At 42.8% G+C, this 19,486-nt stretch overlaps 1 protein-coding gene across 4 annotated transcripts; it reads right to left on the reverse strand.

Annotated features, from left to right (window-relative positions):
* Positions 1–1,540: 1,540 nt before the first annotated feature.
* Positions 1,541–18,733, reverse strand: LOC112466644. 4 transcript variants are annotated; one of them, XM_025034851.1, is made up of 8 exons: positions 18,679–18,733; positions 13,784–13,951; positions 11,617–11,801; positions 10,078–10,316; positions 9,428–9,706; positions 3,506–3,845; positions 2,560–2,851; positions 2,238–2,459 (listed from the first exon to the last, which is right to left on the reverse strand). In XM_025034851.1, the coding sequence occupies exons 2-8, from the start codon at positions 13,943–13,945 to the stop codon at positions 2,238–2,240; spliced, it is 1,719 nt and encodes a 572-aa protein (XP_024890619.1). In that variant the 5' UTR covers positions 13,946–13,951; positions 18,679–18,733. The 4 variants fall into 4 exon arrangements, with proteins under 4 accessions (XP_024890620.1, XP_024890619.1, XP_024890618.1 ...); XM_025034850.1 differs by lacking the exon at positions 18,679–18,733 and adding an exon at positions 15,664–15,796; XM_025034849.1 differs by lacking the exon at positions 18,679–18,733 and adding an exon at positions 15,498–15,796.
* Between the last annotated feature and the right edge of the window lie 753 nt (positions 18,734–19,486).

The following is a 19,486-nucleotide window of genomic DNA, read 5'->3' on the forward strand; positions in this document are numbered from 1 at the left end:
TGGTTTACGAAACTTCGCACGGAGCATTTTTGCGGAGCAGAGTCGCGCGCGCACGTTTCCAAGTACGCTGATTGAATTACAATGAATGAAAGAGGATGCGATTGAAAACGAAAGATATGAATAAATTGCAAATATTGAAATATGTTGATTTACGTCAATGCTGTTACGTCTTGGGCGAAAAGACTTTCTCGAAATTATAATACACTTAGGCGCTTGTTGTACTTTTCTCCGTAAACGACGATATGTATCAATTTCTGTATAAAACCGTTTCGTATTGCGTTTAAGCAATTTCTCCTCTTAATGCGAAAGTTGATACGCGAATATTTCTAGTTACTTTGCTGTTAGCATTTTTTGCGTATGCAACATATGTACAACATGCGTATATCGCATTATATATCGGGAAGAAGAATATTATTCATCTGTGTTGGTAGAAGAAACTTTCTCTTCATTATTTGCAAGAAAAAAATTCCGAAAATCTCGAAATAATGTCAACCGCGAAATTAATTTATTCCTCTAAATGTCTAAATGATTGGTGTGTACGATAAATTCGACCGAGTAAAATATCGATTATTTTTTGTCACGATAAGCTTTCAGCACTAAGCTGCAAATTTATCTCCGCCATTATGTTAAGAGGCTGAATATATCTGAATTGTTTTATTGGACAGATAACATTTAAATGTTTGAAACAAGATTGGCATTCCACAAATTCCTAAGCTATAAAATCTTGGCATATCTGCATTTTTTTCTTTCCGTGCATGCTTTACCGTATCGCTGCTGTATAAATGTGGAACGCTTGTTGCATTCGGGGCGTAAGGTTCAATGAAATGTAACACAGCCCGGAGGCAACGTCTTCCTGGAAATCGGAGAGATCATTGCTTGCGCCACGCTTGTGCCCGATTTTCACCTCTGCGTCTCGTACGTATATGTAAGTGCCGCCGCAGGATTCTCCGAATTCATTTTATTACAACTGAATGTCTCCCTTGCGTAACCGCCGATGTTACTGCGGGGATATAATCGCGGAATAAATTAAACGAAGATTCATGATGCGTGTTATATACGTGCTATCTTCTAAAATTCCCACCGTGCAACTAGAAATTAGGATGTATTATCTTAACCCGGGATAGAAACGTACATTATATAATACGTTTAAAGAGAGAATTATTCAATTAATTATTTTTTTAATACATAAGACGAAATATTATATTTTTATAATTCTTAATAAACATCTTATTTAATAAAAAGATATGTCTTTATGGTAAAGACATTGATTTATCGGCAACTTTTTATTATTAAACAAGAAAACTTTTATGTAATAACCAGTTTTTGATAAATACATTTCGCACATATTTTGATTATATGAATAACATTATATAAAAATGTAAAAATGTTTTCTAAATAAATTTGTTTTCAGGTTTATATAATTGACTTTCGATCATGCTTAACGTTCAGCGATCGAGAAGATCTACTTCAGTAGATCGAAGTCGAAGGAAGAAATAAATAATACGAAAGATTGTTGTTACAATTATTATTGGTACTGTTATTATCGGTATTATTGTGTTGTTACTATTATTATTATATTGTTAGTGTGGCATCTGACGCATAACAATATGGTACGTACACGGGATCGTGTTAGAATTCGTTCTTTTAATCAGAGAACCATTCTATCAACGAAATCCTGCGTTCGTACTAAATAACAACGATACGCAAAGTCAATTGGATTCATCGAAAGTGTAATACATATACAAGCTTCTTTTACTTTCGTTACATATACATATACAATCTCTAATCGGCATTGACTGTTCAGTGGCACGATACATGAGCAAATCTTCAAAGTCATATACGTCTATACTTCATCTTAAAGCGCTATCCAAATTCTTTAATTTTTTTATATCATAATAAGCATTTTATATAAACAATTTGTTTTACCAGTTACATTAAATAAACCATTTTTACATGCATTTTATAATTTAAATGATCGACAGAATGTTGTGAAGAATGATGTTAATGTTAATCGAAACTGTTCCCTGTTAGCATCCCACAGTCGAAAAATAAAAATATCCATATCGCGCAGTCCTCGATCTCCTTTCTCCTTCCTCACTTTATTGCAGAGGCGGGATAAAGGCCATTAGCCATGAACACACTGAACGGTCAAGGCGTAGTGCATGATTAATAACGATAGCGCGATAGATCGGTTAATTCATTAAATAATTCGCCAATTAAAAAAACGAGCTAGCGCATCAGTAGGGATGAAGCGCGGCTAGGCCCAATCTCGGCGGCTCGGCGTAGCTGTGACGGTATCTACCGGATGTCGGGATCATCTCCAACGGCGGTCTGGCACTTTCGCGATCGAGTCCAGGATATCTTTCGTGCTCCGACAGCTCTTGGTACGCCGTGCTCCTCGTTCGCAACTTATCGCGCAACTCCCGCGTATGCTGCGCACGTTCCCGAAATTCTCGCATCTGTTCAATGAAGAGATACAAAAGTCGTCATAAATTTGGAATAATGCTTAGATTACGCATAGTGCTAAATGCGATTTTAAATCGCGAAAACGATTCTTACGTCTCTCGGATCTACGAGATTCCTCTGATCTCTGAAATCTCTGCCGACCGGCGGATTCTCGTAGAAGCTCCTTGGCCGCGGCCTCGAAGTTTCCGGCTCGGGTGGACATTCAATCGCATAATGATGAGTCCTGGGTCGTGGTCTACCCTTGTAAGACACAAAATTTTCACGATCAAGATTGTCCGGCTGACTTCGTCTGATTGCATTCTCGTGCGAGGACATGGAGTTCATCATGCTCGCCGGATATTGGCGACCAGGTCGATCTTCGTGAACTTGTCTGGCTGACTGGACTCTGTCGAATAACAAGTCCTTGTAATTCGGTCAATTAACAATAAATAATAATAACATTTTAATGCAAAAAAACGTGATTCTTCGGGATACGATCACCTTACACATTTATTAAAATCGAGAATTTATCCGGAAATGTTTTCTTTTTATTAAAAAAAAAAAGTTTAGGAGAGATTTTCTACGAAAAGTTAAAGAATGTGGATACGCAGGATACCGACATTAACTGCAATTTCCACAAACATTCCCGAACGCATCGAGATATATCTTCATAAATTTCTCTTACGAGAACGCGTGTGATCGGTGAAAATGTTTGTTACTCGAAACCCGTTCGAGCGTGGAAAGCTGAACAGGACCGTATATGTGCAAAACGAAAAGCGCGACAGCGGTCGATGTCGCGTTCAAGATCTCTGGACTGATACTCTCGACGACGATGTTGCATTCCGACTTTTACTCGCGATCGAATTGCCCGTTTCGCCAACTAGAATATTCATTTGTATTAAATATCTGCGATTACGGAATAAATTTTACCATTTCCGTGTGGTAGAAGACGAACTTTCCTTATTTTTATTCTATTTATAAATTTTATACTTTGTTCGTTTGTTGCTCTATAAATTTTATTATTTATTTTATCTGTAGAAACATTATTTTTGAAGCACACCTGTGTACGGGATGATGATCGATGTCTCTCTGCCTGGAGAGAACAGGCCTGGCGATGGCCTCCCTCTCCATCGCCCTAAACATTTCCTTGGCATCTTGGAACCTTTCTCTGGGACTGGTCACCTCACCGGGATTGACCCTGGGCTGATATTGAGGACTCGGCGATCGCTGTCTAAATTCCGCCGCTCGTCGATTCCTGTTACAGCTCGGCGAAACTCCTCTGTTCACTTGATTGGGTAGCCTTTCGGGGCTTCGCGGTAGTCGCGGTAATGTCAGACTCGCAGCTGTCTCCACTTCTGGTAGATAATCATTATCCTCGTTTGGCACACCCCAATCGTCGTCTACAAAACGATTAACATATAAATTATAATTACTTCCAATTATAATTACTTCACTCCATTTACGTTAAATATTTCTCACTCTTCATATCAATGTTTTATCGCAGTTTTTACTAAATATAAGAAGCTTAATCATAAAAATGGATGACTTTATCTCATACCTATTTATGAAAGGGGGAATCAAATATTGTATTAAGTTTTTATTTAAAAATAGTTTCTCGCTTCTTCTTCTTCTTTTGTATAAGATAATAATCAGCGACATGGTTTAAAATCTCAAGTAACAGCGTCCGCCGACTCGTCCTTCCAATTTCGGTCCGTGAAAAATCGGCCAATGGTAATTCCCGCGGAATCTGGCATCTCAGTGAGGTCAAGGAAGATTTAAAGAGTAGTAGCGGGCTAAGGAGACGCAGAAGGGGCGGGGGGAAACACCGATGAGGCTCAGAGAGACACGAGGAGGCTGAGAGGTGCCTCGGGCTGTGGGCCGAGAATGCGGAACCTTATTCCGTACGTACAACGGCCTCCCACGAGGTCGACTCACGCACGAATTTATGCGCTGTTGCTCGTCGTCGTCGTCGTCGTCGTCGTCAAGACAACGTCTCATCATCATCATCATCAGCATAACTGTCATTACCCGTTGCCGTAAACAACGACGACACGGAGCGGCGCTCTCGGCCCCCGCCTTCTCTCATCCGCGTGTGGAAACGCGCCTCTTCGGAGAAGAGGACTCCTTTGCGCAACGATACGCAGTAAAAGACAACGGTGGAACGCCGTTACTGTATTAGGTAAGAATCAGAGGGTGAAATCCATCGCAAGTGCCGCCTCTGCGAATTTTATAAATGCACGCTTTTTCAGCTTTCTCGATAACGAACAGTTAGAATTATAGTTTATAGTCACATGAATTATTATTGATCGCCGTGCGAATAAATCAGTTTCTGAAGCGTTTGTGATCAACGGTGCAATTTTTACTTATCACGATATCGGCGACTTTCGAAACGGTACGCGTGTACATAACGGTGTATAACGAGTAACGAGATAGTAAAAATTCGTGCACAATAAGACGTCGACGAGAGACGTAATTGATTAGCATCGCCGCGAAGCGATAAGCTGACGTCTAATCTCCGGCCTGGGATCTAAGGCAGTTAGAATAGTTTCGCGCGAAATGCAGCTACGTAAGGCGAATGCAGAGGCGAATCGTGACTGTAAGACATGCGAAGGCAGTTAAGTATGTCATGTCGCTTTAAACCGCAAGGATTTCTGGTAGGAGCAAATGAGGCGCCGCGCGCCGTTCACACGGTGGGACGACAGCGGAAAAAAAAATCGCGATCAGGTGTTGACCATCGCGGTCCAGCATCTGTCGCGTCCTCTCTAATCATGCGAAACGTAAACGTGACGGAAAGAGGATGCGTATCCGCGTGTTGCGTCTCTCGATTATCCCATCTCGGAATAAATCAATATTCTCGAGTTAAATTTATTCAATATTAAATAAATAAATCGTCCTTTCTTTCGCAAAAAGTCGCGCAGAGTCATGTATCTTCTATGACAGTCGAATACTAGCGTCGCGACACCCGTAGGATAAAGTTTACGAGGTTCTTGAAATTATTGAGGACGGATCTGTTATCAGTGAATCCTGACATTCCGGTGCGGATAGCAGATTGGGGAGTAGGGAGATGTCGTTTGCATTAAACGACAAATGAGTTTACGCAGGCGGGCGGTCGGTATATGTAGCTTCAACGGGCACATGCGATAGCTTCGAAATTGGACACTTAGTTCGGAGTGTCCGAACGTGTTCAGCGTTGCCCCCCTGGGGAGACTCACCAGTGCGTCTCGTCGAATAACGACGAGTAAACAATATCTCCCTTCCACCTTACTATTCATGCTATTTCACGGTGACTGACCCGCCTTAATGCATGCCGGACCGCTCGAAAAGAAATGCTTACCGTAAAATCACCCGAACGCATCACTCTCAGAAAAGAATTCTAGATACAATAATAGGATCGAAATAGGGCCAATCATATTTTAATCTTAAATAGAAGAATTCTTAAATTCTATCTAGACTTCTAGATAGTATATTGTTTATCTTAAATAGAGGAATTTTTAAATCTAGAATAAAATAATCTTGATGCTATCCCTCTAATTTTCTCAGAATTATTCTAGATTCAAGAATTCCTCTATTTAAGATTAAAATATTCTTCTTTTAATACTAAATATGATTGGCCCTATTTCGATCCTAATAGTATTGTATCTAGAATTCTTTTCTGAGAGTGTGGGCCAGTTTTTAATTTAATTTAGAGAATATCGGAAACTTTTTAAAAATCAAATTTAATAATTCGAGTCGAGTCATCATCACGCGCCTGCAGCGCGCGCGATTTCAATGCCGTTGTTTTGGCATCGCTCGCTAATTACTCTTCATAATGCGGGAATCTCCACGCTGCTAACGGTACATAATTACGTGGGACACTTGGATTTTTCTATTTGCGAGTCTATTGAAGCCGCGCGGAGATGCCCGGGCTTTCGTGCAAAGTCTTGGCCGCCACAATATCGACGATCAGCTGGTTTTTTTTTTTCGCGGCCGTACGTAGCCCTGGAGCCAGCCGAAGATATGTACGCCCGTCGCCGTCGTGCCGCCGTGGTACCTGCCGCTGACACGACGACGTCCTAACGGTATTCCTTCCACTGTAACAGGTGCTCAATACAATCTCTCTCTCGTGTACGAGCTTGACGCCGGAGCCGAGCGTGTCGTCTACCCGGTACACGGTGCGGCGCGGGGATATCGAATTCGTCTCTTTTTTTTTCTCCCTTCCGTCCTGCTCATCTCGAAATTTATTCAGCGACGTTATATGGGTCAGTCGTCCGTTAAAAACACGTTTCTCGCGAGGTAGGCATGCCCCGGAGGACGACCGTGATGCTTTGATATACGCGCGTCGCGTGCATCTTAATGCGCACCGCTGCGATATCGGACTACCGCGCTGTTTTGTGCATAAGATAAAGCAAGTAGAATGGACCGAGTGGACTCTCATACGCGCGCGCGCGCGCGCGGCGCTCAAAGAAGCATTTATACTAAACATCACCGTTAGTCTTCTCTCTATCATGCCGCGTTCCCATTCTCAAGATACTCTCCCTCTTTCCCTCCGTCCCAAAGGGTATATTGCAAATGAAATAAATTTCTCTTAATCGGATCGTGAGCCTGTGGACGTCTTCTTTCCTCATCGGACATCGGTAGTCACTAGTCACGGTTTGTTGTCTGCGGTCGCACCGCCCACTTTGACAGATTTGTAACCGCAGAAAATTTCGGTCGCGCAGATCGAAAAGCGTAAACAGTGTACAAGATGTATTACACAGAAACGCGAAGGGGCCGCCAGTTTGCGGAACGTGACTCTTTCGCGTTATGATCAGCTTTCCTGAATTCGATGAATGAACTTTCGTTGTGGCCTAGATCGACTTTTTATAATGAGGGTGCGATTTTTCGCGCATTTTCGTCGCATAGAGGTGTCTCGCAAATGCGTTTTCGGGCTTGACCGCGGTGAAAGTAGATAATTTTATTGTTAAAGAAGGCCACGTGCGCTTTGGCAAACCAGGCCGAACTCGATTCCGTATTCAATGCGGAATCTCGGTGGCGGAACAGCCGGAAAAGAAGGAAGGAAAAAGCGGACGTGCTCGAGGACGACAACGAGAAATGATTTTTCGTAGCTAACCGGCAAACTGGGTTACCAGGCCGTTCGGCTCGCCACTGCCCAGTTTTCTACGAGAGCCGATAAGATTCGAATCGAGCTGGCACGCATGGGAATCTGTCCCGCCAGTAGAAAGTGCCCAAATTTTTGTCGTCCCCCCCGGTCGTGAGTCGGGTATGAATCTTTAAACCGTGGAATCATTTCCGCTTTCGTGCGCAGAAGACTGCATGTAGATTGCGAGAGATACATATGTACGCTTGAGAGTTTTTCCTCTCCGAGAGGCAAGATACAACATCGGGAAGATAAAGAAATTCAATCGGTTGAATTATCCTTTTGTGCTTTCCGACAATAATGGCGGCAAAAACACCGTTATTTTGTCAATTTTCGACAGTAAGTTTTTTTAAGAGTAATCATTTCGTTCTCTACGTTTATTGCCGCACATAAAGCCGATTTCGCCGATCTCGGTGATTCTCCTCGCTTCGAGAAGAATGATTATTGGGTGCGCGATCATTTCCTGAGACGGATCGCGAAAAGAAGAAGCGAGGACTTTCACTTTCGTACGGCGCCCAGCATCGGCTTGCGTTTATCCGCTTAACCGGCGTAATGATGCGTCCAGTCAACGGCACCGCGAGATTATTCTAAAAACTTTCCATTTTGTAATTAGCCGCAAATTATGTAACGATGCAGTTCTTTTTTCTTCGTCTTCTTCTACGCTCCCCGGTCGGACGGGCGCGTTTATATGTATAACTTCAATCTTCTTCTTCTTCTCCCGCGCGAGATCGATCTCTCCGTGTCGACTTTCGATATTTTACGACACTATTTACAGATCGGTCTTAGAATATATAAATCGAGCAAGTTGTACAACTTTCGAGATGTTACAGCTATCGCGGCGTGTATAAGGCGTGCGATAAATTTAATTGCCGGAGTCGACATGGTATAAATTTCCCATTAAAGTATGCCAAATGAGAAGGTAAATTGCGACGAAATAGCAGCTTCGAGGTAAACCCGTGTGTTTACGTCCTGAAAACCTATTTTCGCGGCCGTGTAACGTACCCACACAAACGATACTCTCGGAGGTATCGGCCGATGACGCGGAATTTCTATAAACCGCCGCCGAGTGTAATATTCACGGCGAGTTTCACACTCGCTAGACTCGCAATTGTCACGCTCGCAGCCAATTTTACGCACGCTCCTCGAGACGCAGGCTTTCTTGCCTGAAATGGGATGTTGCATCGTAACTTGACGCAACGGCCGCGAGTCGCGAAAATGCTTCTCAGACGGTCGCGTTGCAACGACCTACTTGCTAACGCCTAATTTCATACATGTGTTTCTTAATATCACTACAAGCTCTAGTTTGTCGGAAAGTTCTGGCGTGTTGCGCCAATCGAGAGTTTTAATTGCCGAATAATTATGGAAAAAATGTATGAAATTAAAGAGCTTTGAAATTTAAGATTTACGATATCAAGATTATACAGAAGTTATTTATTTATGTACAAAACCAAAAATTGATTTAAAAAACTGAGAGTTACTAAAAACATCAAGGAGAAAATTATCTAAAGATTCTTGGAATTAAAAATGCATTATTCTTGGTAAGAAAATTTCGAAAAAAGAAAGTTTCAATAAGGATTATCCGCACTGTTTCGCAATGTCAAATTATATTCAATTTAAGTCGTTTTTAACCATTGCTATATAGGTCGCTCCTGCTCCTATTCAATATATTAATTTAACTAAACCAATGGAGTTAAAATAATACTGTTTTGTGTTAGAATAATAAATTTCGACACACATGAGTTAAAAATAACAAAATGTTATTTAACTTAAGGTATTGGTTTGATCCTTTAATATTTAACAGGGTGAGAGCAACTCATTCTCATTTGGCTTATCTCCCAGATCTTCGCTATGACGAAAGTCACTCACCGGAAGAGGAATCTCTGGACGGTCTGGACGGTCTCGGGCCGAGGGAATGATGCGTCTGATAAGGCGGTGGCGTTGCCGCGCTATCGGACCCTATGCCGCTGCTGGCCGCGCTTCTCGTGCCACCCCTGTCGATGGCCGTGCTACCACCCACGATGGTCTGATTCAGGCAACGCCTGAACTCGATGCCGGCCAGGTTGCCGCGGTGCCTGTGCACGGTATCGTAGTCGCGCGGCGGCAGTAATATCGGGCCGACGTCATTGTCACCGGAATTGCCTCTGCCTGAAACACGATTGTCTGCTTCGTATACCCACGTCGCCTTGACACGCATGACGCGTACGCGGACGTTCGTTCGCTCGCGGGCGCGCGCCCATATCGCTAACTGCGACAGCAGCGTTTTATATATGAATGGCAATGAGAGAGAAACGAACGAAATTCTCAGGCATCCCCAAAAATCGCTCGTATAATTTATATTGTATCTTACACTTCTACTTTTTTTTTTACTTATTTATGACTTTCTGTATAATCTCATACAAGATACACGTAATATTCTTCGAGATATTCAAGATATTTCATTTAGCTCCCGACATAGATAGGAATCTTGTATGACAAACAAATGTTAAGGAAATGCAATGTTCGGAAAAGATACTCACCTAATTTTGCCCGCAACTCGGCGGCCAAAGACTCGTAAATGGTCGTGGTTTGGGCCGGGTCGTGTCTGAGCTCACCGCTACCTTCGGAAGACTCGGACTCTCTGGTACTTCGGCCATCGCTGCCTAGATTACTGCGGATTCTGCCCTCGCTCGCCGTGACCCTGGCCAAATTGTCGGTGTGTGACGCCAGCGCTTTCAGCTGGCCACCTAACAATTCGGCGGTCTCGACCGAGTCGCATCTGGAACGGCGAGAAAAGCAAGGCGAAAGATAAAACGAGGTTTCTACCTTCATCAAAATGACGGAGGAGTAAAACGAGAGACAGATGTAATCTCATCCTGTTGGCTCTATGGCGATACTCCAGAATTGTAATTTGCCCGTCTCCCTTTATGTAACGTCGCACGCAAATGCTATACCGAGTGTCTCGAAACAATCGAGCAGCGGCAAAACAAGATCACGTGGATAAAGTACGGTACAAAACTTTTATGTACATTAAGTGTGGGATTAAGCTGTTCTGTTTATGAAAAATGCGTGAAAAGTGCGCGTTTTATTACGTGTAGATGTAAGCCCGCGATAAGTACAATCGCCGTTCCCAGCGAGAAAAAGATCGACCACTTCTTCTCATTTAGGTCGCCGGTATATAAAGTAGGTACACAATATGTTCATCGCGGGATATAATATGTATAGCTGTAATATCTTGTCCGAGCTCTTCTCTCTATACAGCAAAATGTTCTTTAACGGGACTTTCATTGAGCATACCAAAGAGATCGCGCGCCTTCGCGGTTAACTTCGATCGAACAATCGGTGTCGATTCTCATGGGACGACATTTACAACAACCGTTTGTGTCCCCGCAGCCTCGTGCACGAGATAAAATTCGGTCGACACCTCCGAGCTCCAAATAATTACTTCGAACGCGCGCTAATTATCACCGTCGCTGTGAAGCAGATCGTTGAACTAATAGCCCTGATAATTTGCAATTTAATGACAAGGTTGCTCCGAATACTTTTATCCGCTCGCCGCTTTGCCGCGACGATATAACGCCGGCTGAGCTACGTGCGAACGTCGCGGGATTATGAAAATCATTGACGATCCGTTAGAATTACGAAAGTCGTTAATTAAGGAACGAAACGTGGCTCGTAATGGGTGAGATCGAGGCGATGAACCGAATGGCCTCTGTTTAACCGCGAATTCCTGCCACGGACTTGATAGATAAATAGCGTGGCTGCAATGTAGGTATCTCTTAGGTTCCCATGTTACGTCTGCATTCTTAATAAAGGTCTCTACACTTTTATAAAGGACTGCACTCTCTTGTCTGATTAATGATTAAGTGATTCGAATATGTCTGATCGTCTACGGAAAGAGAGCAGAGCTAGTTAACATGAGAGTTGTTTTATTCTCTGTCAATCTTAACAGTAAATCAACATTAGAATGTATTGAAAATTACTTCTCTTAGATTAGCTAGTTTAAGTTATACATTTAATTATCACTATTATGTTTATTAATTTTTCTGTTAGTTTGCATAATAAATTGACGTAGTAACCTGTATGCGTGCACGTGCACGGGATTGTTGGTCGCCGGATTTGGCAGCAGCAGGGTCGCGGCCACGATGTCCTCCCGCTGCACGGCTGCCAGGACCGCGTGACCTGGTACCAAGTGCTTCACCGCCGACCTTGTCGAACCACCAGGGTGAACAGTTTGTATAATCTTCAGACCTTTGTTGCTCACCTATTAAAAATATAAATGCACGCCGTTCACGCCGCTGGTTGCGAAGTTCGCTCGCGCGCGAGTTCCTTGCGCAAACCGTGACTTTCTTTGTACGATACATCGCGAGGATACTTTGCGATACGTTCCATGCACATGACGTTTAAATACATAATTAATGAGACAGATATAGATTAAAAATAAAAAGAATACATGTCTCTCGGAATGAAATTTCGTTCCTTGAATTTTTAAAAGCGCGACGATAGCATTGTCCGCACAAGTTATTAATCAATTCATATAATAATCAAAGATTCTCGCATCGCATAATTTTAGCTCTCTCTCTCTCTTGATTGCCTTGTTCTTCATCTGCGCGTCCCGCGCAAACGTTCGTCCTTGTACTTAAACTGAATCACGTGAGAGATATGCGAGAAGGCGTGTGCCGCGTACAATGTGTTCCACTTCGCGAAATCACTTAATTACCGCGCTGTCGATCATCGCGACGATTCGGATTGCTGAAACGCTCGCGAGACCGGTTATGGATATCTACCACCCACGAGAGATAGATACCATGGACTTTCCCCGCGCATCGTCGCTACGCTGACAATTAAACTTACACAACGATTAGGTGGAGTTATAGTCTCGTTTCATAACGCGTTTTTTTTTACGCACGATGTACGTGCTTTGCCGTGAATTTCGACTGAACAACAAGGGCATTGAGTAAATTAGAAAAACCAGCAGCGAAAACAGGAAATGAAAAAATCGTAAGAATATATAAATATTATATGTTATATTTGAATATATAAGTATTTATGTTACATTTGTTTTATCTCTTAGTTTTGTACAAAGCAAACGATAAAATTTGACATGAACTTTCGCGATAACGTGCGAATACAGTTAGAGATAAAACCTAATCGGTTACTCAACTGCTCAGGTTTCCATCGTAAACCGTTCACGCGCGGTAATCTCCTTTTAACAGCCCGGACTCGGCGCATCTGGCGAACCCTAATGCGACGCAGGGTAAAAATTCATTACAAAGAACCCGTTTGCTTCATTTCACACCGTTAATACGTACGGCTAAATCATGTTTCGCGCTGTCCAGATTCGAAAACTGCGGATTCGAAGCGAGATTTATTGCATCACGTATATACCGGCGCGGCGGCGATTTCTAAACGAGCGAGCGTATTCATTTTCAGACGCCACTTGATATGCGTCGGGGAAGCGCACGCCACGTGTCCACGTTTAACGGTCGCGAAACAGTTTTGGCGTCCGTACGTTTAATTTCTCTTTTCTCCATCAAAGCGGCGTATTAGCAACGCGCTCGTTTCTGATAAGATTCGGGTCAGTGAATTTATTATTACATTTACGGCGAACGCGTAACGTTACAAATACATAATCAAAGCTGCCCCTCGGGGAACGATTTCGTTGCACGCACGTAGTAACTGTCGGAAAGGAAATGACGTTGAAAAAAACGCGTCGTCGTTTCACCAATAGTCACGGACGACCAAGGATCTTTTAACGGGAATTATTAAATCGTGCTATACGGATGACTTCTTCCTTCTCCGTATACATGTATTGCGAATGCGCGTTCCATCGGGGTTAATGGCGTCTCTCCCCGGCCGGGCCGCGCGTTTACCGAAAATTCTCACGTTCCTAAAATGCACCAAAGCGCCGTCAAACCGCGTCGGAACGTTTCGTTCGTTCGTTCCGCCGTAATCGGCCGGACGCGAAAACCCGTCGAGCGAACCAACCTGCAGCTGCGGGATAAGGTGCGTGATTTCGCTTATTTTTCTGCTCTCCGGCAACTGCTTTCACTGTCACGCGTGCTGACACGCAGGAAAAAGAAAAAAAAAGACGAAGAAGAAAAAGGAAAACGGAAACGACGGTGCAATGTATCGACACGAGTTCCGATCGGTTGGACGCGTGGATCGTCGTCGTCGGGACGATTCGTTTCCGCGATATTTTCGGCGCGCGCCGCCGAAACCGGATTTCAGGATGGTACCGCTCACCTGCAGTGTGACCTTGAAAGGTTCTTGAAGTCGTTCCCGCTCCAGCAGATAAGCTATGGCACCGGGCATCGCGTCCACCCCCTTGGCCTCCCTCGCGCCAAGGTACCAGACGTAATAGAAGCTCTTCTTGACATCCTTGCTACCCCTCAGGCGCAGGGCCATCACTCACTGTTCGCGGAAATAAACGGAATTTCATCATTTCGTCCTCTACGGCTGGCTACGGGGAGGGACTCGTTATCCAGGAAACGGATTGATACGGTGAATGCGCTGGATAGTGGATACGGCCCGTTACTATGGGCGTATTCGATACTTAATCGACTCGTCGGATGAGTGCCGTCGATTCATTTATAATTTAAGAAAACAAAATTATAACTTATAAACGAGAATTCTCTCGCGATATTTCTGTTTCTTGTCGTGAAACTCTAGCTCACGTCGCTTTTCAAATAAATAAATAGCGTGACGCTAATTTAATTTGGAAGACAACACAATTAACAGAATCTTTGACACAAAGCGTGGCTACAGTTCGTCGTCCTTGACGGTTGTTACGAGATCTCTTATTATTAAAAAGTTTAAAAAGTTCCGATAATATGAATTAAAAATCGTGATAGAGATGGCGTAACATCATGTGATATTGAAACGATGTCTCTCGTATGATGGATAGCGAGGATATAGCCATTCGATGATGCGAACATTAGCGCATGCTAACGCGCGGAAGTGTTCGTCGGACCTGCGGAAATTGCGGATAATCTTACGCTCGCGAGGAACGTAAACGGACACTATTTTCTGAATAATTCTTCTTTAATTATACCCTACGCCTCGCGATCGAGGAAAAACGTCAATTTTCCACGAGCTCAGGCTTTTACCTGACCGCCGTCGTCGTGCGAAGGGCATGAGCGAGCCTGTCGGTTCATCCACTTCCTCAATTACTTTCACGCTTAAACCCGTTTCCACGTTATCCATCTCGCGGCGGTTCATTTCCCACTGATGCTTAAAGTCGACGGTGGTTTATAACGAAAATATTTTGCAAGATGAAAGTGTGCCGATATACGCCGCGATCGACGAGATAGATCGTCGAGGAAAATGTGCGTTTCCAATCGATCTCGACGAGTATCAGCTTTAGATGTTCCATGACTCCTTATTTTTTTTTACATGAAATGTTTTATTTTAATGACAAGATGTGCAAGTTCATCGAGATTCGCTGTGTTAAAAATAGCCTCAGATCGTATTCGTGCGAATACGTCGTTTTTCCATTTGATCCTTAAATCAACATTCGTGCGTAACTACATAAACATGCTTTGCACGTTTCTTTTCCACTTGATGCTATACGCGTGCACGAAATTTCAAATATTTTGATTGTATCATCGCATGAATGGCTAGATTCTTTCAGAAAACACTCGAAAAATTGATAATTTGCAAACTTTCTTTTTTTTTTTTTAATTAAACATAATTAATTTCCACATTTATGAGGTCCGTGTGCACTTTAAATTCACTAGCGTCACTTCAATTTAAAAAAAATGTCGATTTAAATTAAATTAGATTTAAAAAACAAATGGCAAACGATCGAAGAATATATTGAGATGATTTGAGGATCTTTAAATATTTCATCAGAATCGGTCCAAACTTGGTAGCCCTACCGAGAACCCTAGTCCCTGCAGCGAGAAAGGATATACCGCAGGGACCCTATGCTAACACGCTACCGTAGATCGCCACTTGCCTGTATATATGTCGGAGGTCTTCGCCTCGCGTTTCGCAGCTATCCCGAGGAAAAAGTCCGCGAAATCCGCGTGCGAATCTATCGGATCCTCGGCAACGAAACACGCGCGTCCCGTCACTACGTCACATGCACACGAACCGTGGGCGCACGAACACGATATGCACACCTGTAACTCGCGGCCTCGTCTGACAGCTGCGGGAGAACCTAACCACTTTTCCACGGGGCACGGGGCCGTAAGGCCGCTCCGTTCTGCCGAGTGACGCTCGCCGATCTGAACGGCGGGAACGGAACGGAACGGAACCAAGGGGGGGACCCAGGAGAGCGGGCCCCTTCGCGACTCGCGAAGAAGCGAAATCGGCCTTCTTCGAGGCCCCTCGGCTCAGCTCGCCGACCTGTTGCGCGCCGAGGACGCACCGAAACACATTTCGGGCATATCGATACGTTAAATTCCGCGGGGGATAATGGGAGGATACCGCGTGCGAGTGAGAAAGAGGAGAGAAAAAGAGAAAAGAGAAAGAAAAAAAAGGGAACCAGTGAACGAGGGAGAGAAGGAGCGCGACGATCCGAGATTTGGCCGCGGGGGCCTTACGCCCGGCCCTATGGCGACCTCTCACGCTCGTTCCGAAGGTCCCTGACGTCTTCTGATCTTCTCTTGCCCTTTCTCTCGCCTCTCCTATCCCCCGCTCTCTATCTGACCGCCACACCTTCTCGACGATCGGACTTGGGATCGGCCGCGCGGACGGTAACGTGCTCCGCTCTCGGAAAGAGAAAGAGAGAGGCCAGCGACTTCTAACCGGCGCGCTGCCGGACAGATTCCGTCCTGAATTCGTGTCTCGGGCACCTCTCGCCTGTCTTCGAAGAAGAAAGAGAGAGGAACGGGTCTTTTCCACTCTCCTCCCGGCCTCCTCTTCGCTCCTTTCCCTCTTTCTCGCGCCTCTTCCGACGACATATCTCTCTTCGTCTCTCTCGGGTTGTCTACCTGTTCGCGTCTACCTCCTATATCGCTCGCGTTTTATTCTACCTGCCTCTCTTTGGACCTTTGCTAAAGACCGATTGTGATGGGATACAGGCCCAACGCCCAACTTAGTGGACGAAAACAGAAAAAGAGAATATTCATTTTTATGATCTCCTTCCTTCGCCAGATATAAAATTTTATCAGTTTCTCTCGCGGTCCTTTTTACTACGTCGTTTACTATCAAAAATTCTGGCCAAAACATGCCTGAAGAAAGAAAGACAAAATGAGAGAGAAGGGAGGCGAATGAGGCCTCTAACAGCGAGTGCTTCTCCCTTGCGCACCTACGTCCGTATATAGACATTACAAGTATTACAAACTCGTTTCATCAGACGTCAAATATTTCAAAATGCGACGATTAGTGATCGATGACTTTAAGTGGATTAGTTGCCTCATATCGGAGGCAATGACGACAGATATAGAGAAATCACGAGAAAACTGAGAAGATTGATGGACGGTTTGCTCCATCGGATTTAAACGATATCTATTGTGCAATCATTTGGATTTGCAGCTTCAATCGACTCGATCAATGAGTCACACGTAATATCCAAGGTTCCATCCAGCGATTTAGCAAATATTTGCAGCCTCGAATCACCTGGTGTAAATATTGCCTCAGCATTTGATCGCGCGCGCGGCATTTCCTTTTCGATAAATCATACATAATTCATAAATACCGTAAACTCTATACCTATCTCCTCTCGTAAGGATCATATTTATAGAATACTTTCTAGGTACGATCTCTTTTGCATTTACGAAGATGGAATACATGGTTGTTAACGTCATCGAGAGATTTGCATAAGTGTCAGCATTTTATCCGAAGCGCTCATTATAATTGAAATCTAAGAGATCCTTAAGAGAATGACAAATCATGAAAAAATTATTCGGCGATATCTCTCTAGAAAATAAGAAATTATCGTCAAACGGGTTTGTTCTCTTGAGACAGGAAGCCTGCCATTTTATAGCGGCGTATGTATGCATCACGGGGGAAGTTCAATCTAATCAAAGTAACGGCTTGCAGCGATTGCCGCGCTCTGAAGCTCGTGGAAACGCGTTTTACATAACTTAACATATGTAAGGTGTCTGGGGTGCCTAATCGCGGGCGAAGATACGGGAAAACAGAAAGGGACTTGCGAGTGAAGTGCGGCGACGTTGAAATCAAACACATTGAGAAAGTGCACGCGGTCGATAATGGAACTCGCGCGAACCTCGTGCGAAGCAGCTGCTGGCAAGTTGTGAAACGTAATGCCTTTCTTGTGATTAGAAAGTTGCAATATTAATATTGAATTTGCGGAAATTGGAAATTAACATTTTTTTCAGCAAATACGTCTATTTAAAAATAAAGCATGTAAAAAAATGCTTTAATAAGTATTAAATAAGCGTTAAAAAAATGCTTAAAAAACGCTTAAAAATGCATTTTTATTTACGGATTTGCTTGTGCGAAAGTAAATCGTAATGTCCTTTGCTTGAAATAAAAGAGGGATAATGCGAGATAAACTTTTGTTGCAGTATATTTTCAAAAGATCATGCTGAGAACGGCGGAAATAATATACCGCTGCTAAACAATAAAATTACTCATACCGATGTTGATGTCGTTCCATTGCCATTTGCGTGCAGAGCGGAACTCAATTTTTGGATCTTACAACGCGAGTATTGTTAGCCAATCTTGGAGTCGTGACTTGAAAATTTTTTTTTGGCGAGATTAAGTATTTTTTTTTTATCACTGTGCCATACGGAGAAGATATAAAAAGTCACGATATATGATTAAGTAGCATCCACAAAAGTAGTTTCGAGGGTAAAACGAGGAAGCGGAACGAAACGCGCAAGATATAATAAAACGAAGAAAAAGATATCATGTTCTCATGCATTAAAAAAACCAGTATTTTTAAGTAAAATACTAGCGGCGTTATACTTAAGAAATAGATTGTAGCAATGCTATACTACAATATTAAACATATGAACAAATATAAATTTGTTATAGAATATACATTTTTGTATCAACAATATACGTTATTTCATGCGAAATTCAGTAAACGCGAAACGCGACTAGTTCGCCATCGATTTAAGCTAACTTAAGAAAGATCTGTAAGGGGCATTAAGACATGCCGCAGCCCTGACATTTCGCCGATCGCACGAGGTCATGCGATTAATTTGTATTATTCCTGTTAGTACCTTGATAGTTCCTGATTTTCACTTTCTCTTACACGCAGTAGTCCTTAAATAACTTATACATTTACTTCCGAAGTTTGCGTCCATAAAATAAGACGCGACAACAATTAATGATTCTAAAAATACTGAAGCCTTGAATAAATAACGAAAAAAAAGAGAAGTTACATTGACGTTATAGAGCGTTATTACTTGAAAAAAAGAAAGAAAAATATATAAAAATAGCTGTTTTCTGTATCAGAAAGATAACAATACATAACGTTAAAAATAATATAATTATTATCGGATCACATAATTGTAAATATTTGTGATCGAGATTGATTGATGTAAACATAAACCATGTCACAGCTCAAAAAGTATGACGCTATATAACTTCGACGGTTCGGTAATAGATTGCAGCACCGTGTAGCAACTTCATGGAAACCTAACGTAATGTAACTTTAATTTGATGTCGTGTCGCAATAGAGCATTACTTTAGAACTACTCTTACAGTAATGCTAATTATTATTTTATCATCGAAAGTAAATGTACGCTCGATGCTGCGAATGTCTTAACACATTAAATTTTATCGTATTTAATTAAATGCTTGTATCCATTTGCATTATGCAAATTGTTTAATTATGAAAGTATTCCTGGAATCAGTATGTATTTATAATTATTAGTGATCTTTTCATTTCTTCGTAAAAGGCGAGATTAAAAAATAATGCGATTTACTTGGTTAGTAGGTCTCGAGAGTTATGCTGCGAAATTGATATGCGTGTTATTAAATGAATATAGTACGAGCATCCTACTTTGCGTATCAATAGCTCCTAAG

The sequence above is a fragment of the Temnothorax curvispinosus genome, unplaced genomic scaffold (assembly GCF_003070985.1).
Source record: "Temnothorax curvispinosus isolate PA1 unplaced genomic scaffold, ASM307098v1 QBEX01016430.1, whole genome shotgun sequence".
In the NCBI taxonomy this organism is placed as follows: Eukaryota; Metazoa; Arthropoda; class Insecta; order Hymenoptera; family Formicidae; genus Temnothorax; species Temnothorax curvispinosus.